The sequence below is a fragment of the Sphaeramia orbicularis genome, chromosome 7, assembly GCF_902148855.1.
Source record: "Sphaeramia orbicularis chromosome 7, fSphaOr1.1, whole genome shotgun sequence".
Lineage (NCBI taxonomy): Eukaryota > Metazoa > Chordata > Actinopteri > Kurtiformes > Apogonidae > Sphaeramia > Sphaeramia orbicularis.
The window spans coordinates 52,446,667-52,461,003 of record NC_043963.1 but is presented as its reverse complement, the minus strand read 5'-3'; the positions used below and the strand labels follow the sequence as shown (position 1 = coordinate 52,461,003).

Sequence of the window (14,337 nt, the reverse complement as noted above, 5' to 3'; positions counted from 1 at the left end):
CGAGCAGTTTCCTGCAGGATTCTTCAAATATTATAAAAACGACGCGAAATACTGAAAAACGGCCAAATTCTGTGGCACTTTTAAGGCTTATTAGCCCCTTAACTGTCTGGCACTTAAAGAGTTAATGTCTCAGTGTACTCTGAAATTAAAACATAGAACAAATAAACAATTTAATTAAAAAAGAAATCATGGAATCAATTTAGAAACCAAAATGTATTCTAAACTTTTGACTCATCAAAGTAGCCACCTTTGGCAGATATAACAGTTGAACACACTCGTGGCATTCTTTCTACAATGGAAATCAAATATTCTTCAGAAAGTTCTTCCCAGCTCTGTTGCAGAAGTTCCCATAAATGTGTAACACTAGTAGGTTGCTTTGCTTTCACTCTTCTGTCCAGTTCATCCCAAACCAGCTCCATGGGGTTTAAGTCTGGAGACTGTGCCGGCCACTCCATGTTTTCAAGCGTACAATCTTGTTCTTTTTTCTTAAGGTAGTTCTGGCATAGCTTGGACTTGTGTTTTGGGTCACTATCTTGCTGTAGGATGAACCCCTGAACAACTAGGCGCATCCCAGAGGGTACTGCATGGCGCTGCAGAATGCTGTGTTAGCCGTTTTGGTTCAGGGTGCCTTTCACTCTGTACAAGTCACCGACCCTGGATCCAGCAAAACAGCCCCAGACCATCACACTTCCTCCTTCATGTTTGACAGTTGATGTCACACACTGAGGAACCATCCTTTCACCTACTCGACAGCATAAATAAGTCCTGCGGGATGAACTGAAGATTTAAAATTTTGATTCATCAGTCCATAACACCTCCTTCCAGTCTTCAGTAGTCCGCTGGCAGTGTTTCATGGCCCAGCCAAGCCTCTTTTTCTTATTCTTAAGTCTAAGCAATAGCTTTCTTGCTGCAACTTGACCCATCAAACCTGCAACTGGAAGTCTTCTCTTCACAGCTGAAATTGAGACTTGCTTACTTCAACCACTATTGTGCTGTGCTTGAAGCTGTTGTCCTGAGTCGCCTATCACGCAAGCTGTTGACTCTCAGAAACTTGTCTTCTGATTCTGTTGTGGCTTTGGGTCTGCCAGGCCTCTTCCTGTCAGCATTTCCCCCAGTTTCTGAGTGCCTTTTGATGGTGAAGGAAACTGGACTTACTGACACCTTGACTTTCTTGGCAATTTCTCTGTAGGAAAGACCTAAATTTTTAAGTGTTATGATGGTCTGTCTCTCTTCTATCGTTAATTGCCTTTTCCTCACCATTTTTATAGTAACACACTACTTTCTGCAGTACAATATTGTTCAAATAATGTTCACAACGGTATGGTACCAAAGTGTGTTCTAACACTACTTTTATGCAGACAGAGGGGGTTGGAAGTAATTCAGAAACATTGGGACACCTGTAGGAATTGGTAGCACCAACTTTTGAGGCTTGATCAACCTCCATTACTGCAGAACTGCTTTAAGTTGTTAACCCATTTCTTGTTCGCTGAAAAAAGCCTTTTGTATAATTCTGAAATGTCCATTTTTCAGTTTTGTTTAACCTTACCTTTTTATTTTTTATTTTTTTACCTCTGGCAGTTCACCGCTTACCTTTGTACCATTTTAAGCTGTTCATTGGACTTGAACTGCTTGAATTTCAATACAAAACTGGGGTGTTCTAAAACTTTTGACTGGTAGTGTACATTACAATAAATCTTATGTTAACATTTTGTTTAAGGTTTTCAACTAACAAAAATCAAGCGTGTGAAGTTTCATCATCCCCATTTCTTATGATACATACATAATCTTATCCAGCGTCACGCCAACAGCATGTTTCCAGTGAACTGCAGTCAGATATATTTTTTAATCCAAGACAAATGAGTAAAAATTCCTTTCTCAAATCAAATACATTTTAAGTGAACTAATCAAAAAATTATCAAATAATTTTTTCCATTTGTGAGTAAAAATTTTTGATGCAAGACCAAAGCCTTTTCTGTCAGCTGCTGAAAAAATTTTAATTGAAAGATTAATTCAGAGAATTGTTTAAATGAGAAACTGAGAAAGAATGACAGAAGTTAAGGTATTTTTTTTTTAAAAAAGAAAAAGTAATTGTTAGGCGATTTGATAAGAAAATAACCACAGTTTGTAAGTGTATGTTTCTAACACACTAACACACATTTTTGCAACATTTTATGGTATTGTTAGTGCAACTTGTTAATCACAAATACAATAGCGTCGACACAGCAGAAATTCAAAGCCTATCAAATCTAATCCCCCTTAAGTCTAATTAATGGAACAACAATTTACAATATGATCACTAGAGGGTCCAAATAAAGTGAATGAGATGAGAATGGCTGCTGGAGAGAATGCATAAACAGGAGACTGTTAGAAAGAAGTTCATTGTCATTTGTGGGAGCCAGCAGCTAGTGGCTGTCAGCAGGATTACACTTTATACTCATCAGTTACTTTTACATTGGCTTCACTTTGGTTCTTGCCTTTTCACAGTGCCCTTACACTTGGTGTGCCAGGCAGCTTAAGCTCAAGTGAAATTTAAAAGTGTGAAATACTGTGACATTTGGTTGTTTCCTCGTGTCCTCTGTCTCTCTTTGGCAGAATGGAAATGTCCAAGCTCATCACATTCTACTTACTACACTTGGTCAGAACCAGTATGGCGGTAATATGGCATTTCTAACAGAGTTCCAGTCTCTGGCTGTGTTCATTAGTCTTTATAGCCCATTTTACTCCCCACCTCAAATGCCACTCATCAGTGACTAAACCCAAAAGTATTAGAGATGCACTTTGTATTATAGCGTGGAAAAGAAGCTTGAAGACATGTTAAGTTCACCCAACCCTGCAACTGTATTCTAAGCCTCATTTCTTCCATTTTTCTCCATGGACTCCAACAGACTTTGTAATGTAGCAGTGCAATATGACAGACCACACACACATACAGTAGACTGCTGGGCTTCCATTAAAGCAATGGACATGCATGCTTTATGATGCACCATCTGCTGAAAATGGAGAACCAACGAAACATACAAGTGATCTACTGAACCCCTCTGAATGACTGACTCCAGGTGTGTTTAAACTTACTCGTTTTTCACGAAGGCGTACTTGTTGATGGTCTCGATGACATCTTTGAAGAGGATCTTGGAGGTGAGGGTGTAGCCATGGTGGACGATGGGTTCTCCATCCTGACCATCCCAACAATCCACTGAGGACCCAAGAGCAACAAGAGATGTTAAAACAGCACCTATCAACAGTATGTTTACACAGGTTGAAAAAAAGAGACGAGAAAGTACAAAGACTTCATCAGCAGCATCAGTAGTTTTCAGAAACCTGCACCCCTCCAAAAAAAACAAAACAAACCCCAAAAACCGCCCCCAAAACATCTGCATACCTTTTAAAGGAAATATCTGTACTTTCAGCTTTTTTTCATTTTAAAAAAAAGGATTGAGCCTGAGATGTATCGAGTACTGCATATCACCCAAAATGAAATAAAAGACTACACTACAATAAAACGACATTGTCAGTTTAATGGGACAAAAATAAAGACATTCAAGCAGCAACAAATTATGACATGAAAACATGAGTAGCATCTGTTTACATGATTTAGTCCTTATGTTGTACATTTTATTTATTTTGATTCAATGTTGTGAAAGTAAGCATATGCAAATGAGTGCAATCTGACATTTGAGAAGATTTCTTTAGATCTGGCCACGTAGAGACAAATGGAACATCAAATCATTTAGTTCAGCTGATCTTTATCAGGATAAGCATGTACATACAAAGACACAAGGTAGTTCAGTCAATTTGAATTTATGTCATCCTCAGGCAAAGGGAGGAAGAGAGTGGGTGGTGACCTTTTTACAGTACACAACGCCATGCTTTCCTCACCACCACCCTCCAAATCTTCCACAGTCCACCAAAACACACCAAGTATATTGGGATCACACAAAAGCAACGCCTTTACACTAACTAATTTTATGTGAGGTGGCATCTTCCACAGGTTACTTTTAATAGTTTGGAAAAACAAGATCCAAATTATTTCCAAACAAAAGAATAAGCTTTGGTTTTATCTAGCTGGCAAGACCCACAGGCTCTCCCGCCTGCTGTCAAATAGCCATGAATGAAGCAAGCTGCTTTTTGATAACAGGCCACGTTCTTACCTGAAAAAATCTTAAAACTAAAGTGCATTTCCAAAAACTAAGTATAAAGAATAATATTTATATATATATATATATATATATATATATATATACACACACACACACACACACACACATACATATATATACACATTTTATAAACTTTGATCTGTTCAATTGAATACATTTTTACTTGCATTTAAAAGTGTTACTATGTATTTGGGTAAGGTTTTCTTTTCCGCAGACCGCAGCTCTGTGGATGTACTGGGCACGTGCACCACAGATGAATGCTGTAATGTCTGTGTCTTAATCTTACAAGACATAGAGGGGAGGAGATGACATGTGGTTTCTTAACGTGTACTTTATACTAGATCAACTGCATTGAATACTGCAGTACATACCGGAGATACTTCCTTAAACAGTGACATACATATCAAACAGCGCATCCCAGAATACCTTGCGCAGGTGTCTCTTAAAGTGACAGAACCTTTTTCTGTAGTACCTACATCACAAATACATGACATTACAAATTGATCCGGCGAGGGAGCAAGAAGTTGAGTATTAGAAACATGCAGAGAAACGACTTTGGAAACAAAGTCCTAACTTTTTCATGTGACTGTATGTGAGGCATGTGTTCTGAAATTTCACAAAAGCCACTTTCAGGAAAGTAATGGTCTTATTTGATAAATAAATAATCAAGCTCACTGAATTGCGCTGCAAATTTTTTTTTTACCAGCATGAATGTGTTGAATCAGAATGTGCTTAATCACTCTGTATCGTGATTTGGGTGTGAATTCTATTGTATCGCACTGCGAGATGCCACACATGTAGGTCTCTCTTTAATGTATTGGATTAGAGATGCTGTATCGAGATGTGTATCGAATCGGCCTTATAACTTAGATTCCCAATCTTAGTCAGCACACATAAAATTTTCAAGTGAATTGCCCAACCCATGCATATTCTAAAAATAGTGCAGTTTTTGTCAATCTGGAAGATAAAAGAAACATTTTTGTTGGTATATAAATCTCTAGATAGACATATTATGGAACATCAACAGAAAGACCTTAAGAGGAAAAAAAACTAAAGAGGAAAATACACATAAAATATAGTCAAGGAAGTTTTCAAAGTGTGTATTCTACACTCTTTCAAATGTAGTTAACTATCCCAGAGGTGTGACTAATTCAGGAGAAAAAGAGTTTTCAAACAACCATGCTCGAGCTGCTGTGGCCTTTGGGTGTTCAGAACAGCTGGATGTATGAGATGAGTGGAAATGTGCTGGAAAAACAGGGCATGGATGAGATGTGATGGAGATGGAGAGACCATCTTTCCTACAAGCTGTTCAAGATTAATTGAACCTCATCAGCACCAACATAGACAAAGACTTCTGTCTGCAGCCTGACAACAATATTCACAGACAACTTATGGATTGAGATATTTGTGTTACAACCCCAAATAATAAAAATAATGAGATGGTGTGGAAAATGCTAACTATTAAAATACAAACTTGAAAAGAATACAGCGACATTAAAATATCCTTTGACTAATATTTCATTGTAGACAGTATGAGCACATGTTTAATGTTTTGTCTGTCAGAATTCCTTTCCAAGATGGTACAGGGGCAATTTCAGACTAATGCTAATGTTAATGAGCTAAAAAAAAAAAAACAAAAAACTGATGACACTGATTTCAAACAGGCAATGTGAGCAGGTGACTGTTAGAAAAGATGATAAAATTGATGATAAAAAGCACTTAATACTTGTGAATTTCTTAAAGTTACACAATGAAATTCATTTCATCTTGCTTCAAAATTAAAGCAGTAGTCAGGGTAGAAAATCAACAACTTCATCCTTGACCTGAGCTCTTGCACTGGTTTTTGTGTGAGCAGTGTGTGTGCTGACCTTCTACACAGCGACAGCCAGCCTGCAGCACCCATGCATACATGTCAACCCTGGACTGGGACATGAGCTGGTCTCCCATCAGGTAGGTGTTATGTGATGAAGCAATGAAGTAGTTGCAGAGCGGTTGGTTCATGTCCTGCACCACGTTGTAGTGTTCAGGGTTGAAGATGTCTCCTGCTGGGCTGCGCATGTAATTTGTAAAACCTGGAAGAAGGTTATAAGACACAATGATGATACAGTAAAACAGTATTTTAATACACAAAGGACTTCATGACAGCATCTGTTTACAATATATCAGAATCAAAATATTTCATTAATCCCTGGGGAAATTATTGAAGGCATAAAAAAATGACACTACTCAGGAACAATGAAATTATTTCTCTCCAGAATGTTACAGTGTTTGTCATGCTCTCACCATAATAGAGAGTTTGAAACACAAATGGCTTTTTGGTTTCTTAAACTTTCACTCAGAACGGCTGAAAAAATTCATCAGCCCTTAACTGGACAGAAATAATAATTTTACATTTTTTGTGATATATACTGATTGAATTCTCAATAGATCACACTTTACCCAATGCTTCTTTGTTTTAAAGGGATCCATGTTTTCTACTGATTATACAAGTTTCAACAGAGCTACAGAAACAAATATAATAAAACATGATTTAGAAGTATTTTTTCTCTCAAAATTATTTATGTATATGTCACAGTAGAGATTGAAATCCAGTAGGATTCCTAATCCTACTAGGACAGATAGTAATTGGAGTTTGTCCTAGGACAAACTAAAATTACTATCTGTCCTAGTAGGATTCCTAATCTAAATCTAAATTCTCCTAGGACAGATTGGAATTCCAATCTTCAGATCCTAATTTCTTGTAGGATTTGAAATTCCAATCTTCAGATCCCACTTCTAAATAGAATTACAATCTGTCCTAGTAGGATTGCAAATTCTCCTAGGACAGATTGGAATTCCAATCTTCAGATCCTAATGTCTTACTAAAATTACTATCTGTCCTAGTAGGATTAGGAATCCTACTAGGACAGATAGTAATTTTAGTTTGTCCTAGGACAAACTCCAATTACTATCTGTCCTAGTAGGATTAGGAATCCTACTGGATTTCAATCTCTACTGTGACATATACACCAAAAAACCCAACACTCACAATGCAATGATTTCAACATGTCTTATTCATTATCAAAAGATAAAAGTAATTTGTAATAAAATGAAGCTCAATGGTAGGTAATGAGAAAATGAATTAGAAACAGATTAATCAAGTTTTCTTGCACAAAGTGTAGGTTTCAAATCTGATATTTTGAACAGACTTTGAAGAAGCATTTTCCCAGAGTGGTATATTAGACGTTTTAACCCCTACAAGTCAGATGACTTTGGGACTTTTTACAGACTTGCAGAAACTAAAACAATCACCATAAACACAGTAGATCAATGCATGTAAAAACAAGTCTGCAGTACTGAAAAAAAAAAAAACCTCAATCGATGCATGATTGTAGTTTAAGGACAAAATCAGTTCATTTAGACATAATTTGCAGCAAGTGTACCAAAGTTTGCTGCAAACACAGTCTTAAGAAAAAAGGAAAAAATGAATTCTTACCATCGATACCCAAAACCTCTTGTTTCTGGTTTTCAGTGCATGGCTCAAATTTGTTGATAATCTCCAGACAATGGTCTTTGGTGAACTTGGTCATCTACAAAGTAAGAGAATAAAGACAACCATACAGTCAAAACAGAGAAATAACTGAAAATCCTGTGAGTGAAATAAAGCATGAGTGAAGGACAGATGATTCAAACAGATCCCTACAGGTTTTCTTCATTTCCATCACAGCTGCAGAACTCGGATATCTGTTAGACTATGTGCTTTTCACACCCCCCTGATTGGTCGGTCACACTCCCACGTGTGTCATTCATTTAAAGGGGTATGTTTTAAAGAATGTAGGCCAGTTCAGTCTCAGTAAGCTCATTGTGTGTGTCTGTCACATGAACAATGTTGTGTGTCTGAATGGAACTTCAGCAACATTGTTAACGTCAATTGATATCCATACCAGAAAGCAATTATTTTATCTCATCTGACAGGTTCTTGGATGCAAGTGTTTAAAGTAAAATAAAAACAAGGGGTAGGTGAAAAAAAAAAAAGGCACAAAGATAAAATAAAATAATAATGATGATAATAAAACAGTGTAGGTTACCCATAAAAACATGATAGTATATTAGTGTAATCATTTTTTGTAGACCTTATAAATATAGTTCCATCCATCCACACAACATAAAGGTCAATAAATTGATGAATAAATCTAGATTTGAAATTAGGTCTAGTTAGTACATCTGGAACTGATGGCAATAGATACACTATATGGACAAAAGTATTTGGACCCATTGAATTCAGGTGTTTCTTTTCTAACAGGGGTCTAGGCTGCAAAACAATGACAAATGTCATAACATAGTTTGATATTGGGATAAATATCATTGCATTGGTTTGTTTTGTTAAAATTTTTATCTTTGCTTCCAAAATGCCAAGAGGTTTTTCATTATTGTTTTGTAGCCCAGACCCCAGTTAGAAAAGAAACACCTGAATTCAACAGATCCCAATACTTTTATCCATATACTGTAGTACCAGGGTGGAGGCATTAAGGCAGTGTTTTTCAACCTTGGGGTCGGGACCCCACATGGGGTCGCCTGGAATTCAAATAGGGTTGCCTGAAATTTCTAGTAATTGATAAAAATAAAAACTTACTAATAAAAAAATATATGGTGAGTTGAGAGAGACAATCACAATACATAAAAGACATGACAAACTGTGAAGCTGAAACTGAAGCACTATGGCACTGTTTATCTTTCAAATGTTCATTGTGATCGGTTTAAGATGCTGCAGCTCTTTCATAAATCATAGTTCGAGTTATTGTTTTTTCAGTATTAATTGTCAGCCTTGTAAATCCAAGCTGGACTGACTATACATATCCTGACCAAAGAAAATAAAACTCACTTTGTGCAGTAATCTCAACCCGGCTTTTCTGCCTCCGTTCATAGTAATATACATTATATAACCTAAATGTCATCTAAAATTAACATTTATTTGCAACATAGTATAGCAAACTATTACACGATCAAAAACAAATTAATTTTAGCAAAAAAAAAAGTGTCTGTTTTGGATATCTTCCAGCGGCATTTGTTGTCAACGGTTGTCAAGCTAGCCAACCACAAAGTACCTGGGGAAGTATGAACGTTAGTCACTATGTTGAAACATATTCCGGAGTGACACCAAGTGGATGGAAGATATCTGCCATCACCCAGTTCCAGTCATGTCTCTCTCAAAATGTGCCATGAAAAGAAAGGTTGGCAATGAGCACAGGCAATTTCAGGAAAAGTGGGATATGGGATATTTTTTTGTGGAACACAGGGGTACCCCTACATGTCTCATATGCACAGAGAAAGTTGCGGTGTATAAGGAATACAACATCTGACGTCATTACTCAACTACACATGCTGAGGAGTTTACAAAATAACAGGAAGATGAGAGAAAGAACTGGTCGCCAATCTGAAAAAATGTCCATTGAGGCAACAAGATTTATTCAAGAAAGCAAACAAAGAGAATGACGCTGCAGTCGAAGCTAGCTACGTGGTGAGGGAGATGATTGCTAGGGCCGGAAAGTTGAGTTTCAGACCCCTGATCTATCTGATGATTTAGTTAAATGTGTAATGAACTGACACTTGAACTGTCAGTATGTTGGTGTTCAGCTTCAGTTTAACCCTCTCCCCTCACATTTTTACAGATCCAGCCACTTGTCCAAATATAATCAACTTTTGGCTTCCAAAACCCAAGATGATATCACACAGTTCAAAGACCAACAGATGACATGATGTTGGCTTGATCCACTTACAGTCTATGAGACTGATATTGATAAATGGACACCATCTCATCCGCAGAAATTTCTAGAATGCAAAGAAAATGAGCAAGGAATGTATTCAGCCCTACTTGACAGGTGGAAAAGTTGGTGTATTCATTAAAGGTAGATCTAAGTAACATCAACTGAAACAAATGTAGAGAATAAATCTATCTATGTGTGTGCGTGTGTGTGTACATGTGTGAGCCAATAAGTACACTGACAATCACTGAACATATAGATGCCATATTAGTGCATGAAGAGCTGCACGAACAAATGTTTGACCAAGTCTCTGAAACTGGGGTTAGAGTTTGAAACAGCAATATATGATCCAAACCAGAGGTTCAGGTCCTGAGACCTTCAGTTTTCTAGATAATAAACCCCAAATATGTGGATCTAAAACTGACAACAGTTTCACTAAATGGGCCTGTATCAAGTGACTTAAACAGTATCATGTTGACAGTACACCATGATGCCATGACTGACTCAAAGCTTTATTTCAAAGTGACTGCCGGTAGAGCCTTTGATTCTTATTTTCCCCACTTCCCACCAAATGCAAGTAGTGCACTCTCTTAATGTGGTCCTGATTGTGCACCTTCAGTAATCTGTATGTCTTCACAGCACTCATTTGATCAGTACAATAGAGTCATGTTACACACAGCTCTGAAGCTCTCGGCTTCTTGGTTAACGTAAATACTGATTTCATTCCTCCATCACCCACATTCTTTTCTATGCTTCAGCCTTTTCCTTTCATTCATTATCATAAACTCCAATTTCCAAAAGTTTTCCATATAAACTAGAATTAGTACAATGCCGGTTTAATGTCTATACAAGCCAGTTAAGTTGCAGTTTAGATCCATATTTGTCTAGATTCATATTCATATTTTTATTATATCCATATATTGTGCTTTAATTTTTATATTGTATTGTGATTTTCCTTATATTGATTTTTTTGTGATTCCTTTTCTGATTTTACTTATTCTGATGCTGACAATCACAATAGTGTTTAATGTTCAACTTCAATATCTGTGAAATCTTGTGCTATTTGATAAATGTTTGTCATGTTGTGACCATGAAGAAGAGTTTAAAACCACAAGTAATCATTTTTACATTTCAGGTTTTTTTTGTCAAATAAGACTTCAGATTGCACTCAATTTCTTTAATTAAATATTTAATTAATAAATAAATAATTAAATTATGAAATCAATTTGGCTGCATAACCCAGACCTAATTAATAAAATACAAAAAATGTAATGAAGACTTGAATAAGGATGGGTGAAATTTAATAAAAAAGTATCAGGAGCATTTTTTGATACCATTTACTCTTACAGACTGCTTTCACAAAAGGGTACAGTGTTAAACAATGGACAAGAAAATGTTTCTGCAGAATATCATGATGCAACAGTGATGCTGATGTTTAGCCTTTTGGATGTGAAATACCCTCACATGATCAGTACACGTTTGTGATAAGTAATTAGCCTTTGGAATCTGTAGAGCAGTCAAACAGAAAGAAAAACTTAAAAACAACTTTGTTTTCTGGCAGACCTGGTTCACCAGCTCTACAGTGTTATCATCTACACAGATAATTCATGTTTCTGTCACACATTAAAGAGAAACTTGTAGGTGTAGCCATCCTTCTATGTTCTGTGATTGGTTGCTAGGAAAGTCTTGCCCATAACATATTTCTCCTGCATAGTTGTACATCCAGCAGACAGTGTTCACCGATCACTGGCCAAGTGGGCCACTGAAAATCAATATGAAATGCAGCTATTCCACAACATCTCTTAGTAGAGCCAGGGATGAACCTGTTCCAAATCTGGTGAAAACTGTTCCTGTGTGATAGAGGACTGGACCTGCTACCTTTTGTGGATTCATGCTAATGACACCATGTAAGCAGCATATACTGTACATTAAAAAAATGGATAAAGCTTCAGTGAAATCACCACTGATGTGTGACATCTGTTCTGAAGCCTTCAGTTTAGAATTTTGGTTACTGCCACTTTGCTTCAGCTGTTCAATAAATATAACACTTGTGAGTTAGACGGCAATGTCAACTTTGAATACTGTATAAACCCAATAATTATCACTATTTCTGTTAATTAACAGACAATCTGGCAGACTAAGTAACCCAGTATAAATCAGTGGCAACATTAAGCAATGTAGGTAAGTTATGCCATTTTTGTTGATGTGAATTAGTAAAATTCATGGCACATTCATTTGATGGTCATGTTTGTCTAACTTCTAAACCACAACAACATGAGAGCTGTATGTTGAGGAAATGTATGACCATAGATTGTTCATGAGAAACAAAAGGTCCCCACTGGCTTTTAAACTGTTGTTCTGGCCATTGCCATAATGGTGTTTTGAAATGCGACGTGACCATATTAGAACTATAGGCGGAACACACAAATTCAGTGTAAATCTATGGGAGCAACAGCTTGGGCTGCAGTGGCTACTAGTTGGTCAGTCAGATACTTCAGCATAGAGCTGAGCAATGTGGCCAAAAACTTTAATCTCATTACAATTTTAATTAATTACTGTCTGGCTACATGAACTTAAGACAAATACTCTTTCTTTACTAAAAATATATGCCATATAGACTGGAGAAACACAGTCACAAGTAATATATTACAGGAAGTAAAGATGTTGCATTTTCAATGTTTGGTGAAATGGAGGAATAATCTTGATTTTGCAATTGCTTTTTTAGGATTTTCACCAAGCAAATCTTCATTAGTCAAATTAGTTTAATATATTGTTCAGCCCTACTTAGCCCTGGCTTCATTTTGGAGCTGAGGCTTATGACAGACATACACCAAAAGACAGGCTCATGAGGCCATTCAAGGATTTGCAGGTTTTGGCACATTTTTCAGCACTGGAAGTTTCTGCCTGGTTACACGTCAGGTGTCACTTTAGATAGGTCAGTACTGGTAAAGTCTGTGCTTATGGTGTGCACAAAGGCCAGCAAATTTCTGTTGGAATACTGAGCAAAGTCTCTCATTTGCTGCTACAAGTCTCCTTTTCTCTGCACTTTAATGGCACTGACCCATAAAGCTTCCTGTTTTTAGTTTCAGTGAAGTGGGAAGTCAAAAGTGTACCAAAGCAGACATATGAGCCCAGAAGTAGTGCTTAACAGTTATATAGAAATACAGACAATGAGGACCTTTTAGGAACTTAAGTATGACAACACTTGAGATGCTGTTTCTGCAGGTTTTTAGGAAAAGTGCTTCTGATAGCTTTCCCTGAAAAAGAAAAATTAGCTAATGAGCATAATGGCTGAGATTTCTTTAAATACGGTGTGTGCTCTTTTACTTAATTTGCACTCTGGCTGGCACTCTGGATGCACAGGAACATTAATTTTAAAAGGAGAAGCCTTGTTTTTTTAGTGTGATGTCCACTTCAGGTTAAGAAGGTTGTATTTTTCTGCAATTATACTCTACTACTGAGAATACAAAGGCTTTCCTCTTCTTGTTATTGGAGGGGAGTGAAAGTGGTTTTTGAAGTATTTTGTTTGAAATAATGCTAAGGTGCTGCCATTCTGCTGCTATCATTAAGTAGAGCAGTTTGGGTTTCTGTTTCATGTTTCAAAGGAGAAAGAAAATCTTAGGACTACAGGTTTAGAAGGCAAAACAAACTGACGTCCTTTTATGAAAAATAACATCCTCTCACTTTGATGGTTGTAGGATTGAAAAGATGACGAAAGACCCTGCTGTACTTATGGGGTTGAAACCATCTACACAGGTTAGTTTATGCTACATTGGAATATTTAGACAAAGTCTTGCCACCATCGAGAGAAATAAGCAGTTGTAGAAAATGAATGAAGAGTAAGGCATATTACATGTTTTTCAGTATTATTGTTTTTCCTCAATACAGGCATTACTTTCAATCTGTAAATACACAGCCCGCCCTAAAAAAGTCACCTCCTGAATTTAACTAAGCGAAGGTAAATGCCTCCCATTGGAAAATTACTAACCCTAATTGACACAGTGAGCAGCTTCTCATTTCTTAAACAACCATGTTGGAAGATGCATCCAGAAGTCGTGGAAAAGATATTAATCTGTTTTACAGATTTGTTACAGATATGACAGTAACAGCAGCAGATATGGCAATAGTGCAATGTTTGTAATAAAGTGCAATACATAGTCAGCAGCAATGTGAGAAGATCACAGGATGTACTGTAAGTCTATTGAGTCTTGTGCAAAACAGTTGAGGTTGAGTCTTTGTGTAAATGTGGGGGTGGATTAAACCCCAGGAGCTGAGGGCATGGGGAGGGGGGTGGGGGTGTGGGCAGAGTTCAGCATCCTGACAGCCTGATGGACAAAGTTGTTCAACAGTCTTGTGGAATGGGCATGGAGGCTCCGACAGTACCTTTTTCCTAAAGGCAGGATGCTGAAGAGGGAATGGGAGGGGTGGGAGGTGTCACC

At 37.1% G+C, this 14,337-nt stretch overlaps 1 protein-coding gene across 14 annotated transcripts in view; it reads right to left on the bottom strand.

Moving 5' to 3' along the window:
- Positions 1 to 14,337, bottom strand: part of plch2a (phospholipase C, eta 2a) — a 273,662-nt gene that overhangs the window by 36,543 nt on the left and 222,782 nt on the right. For all 14 annotated transcript variants that reach the window (XM_030139859.1, XM_030139861.1, XM_030139863.1 and 11 more), the window contains exons 6-8: positions 7,633 to 7,726; positions 6,026 to 6,229; positions 3,073 to 3,193 (exon numbers count right to left, since the gene is read on the bottom strand). In XM_030139859.1, coding sequence (XP_029995719.1) covers positions 3,073 to 3,193; positions 6,026 to 6,229; positions 7,633 to 7,726 — 419 coding nt within the window. The remainder of the gene's footprint in view (positions 1 to 3,072; positions 3,194 to 6,025; positions 6,230 to 7,632; positions 7,727 to 14,337) is intronic.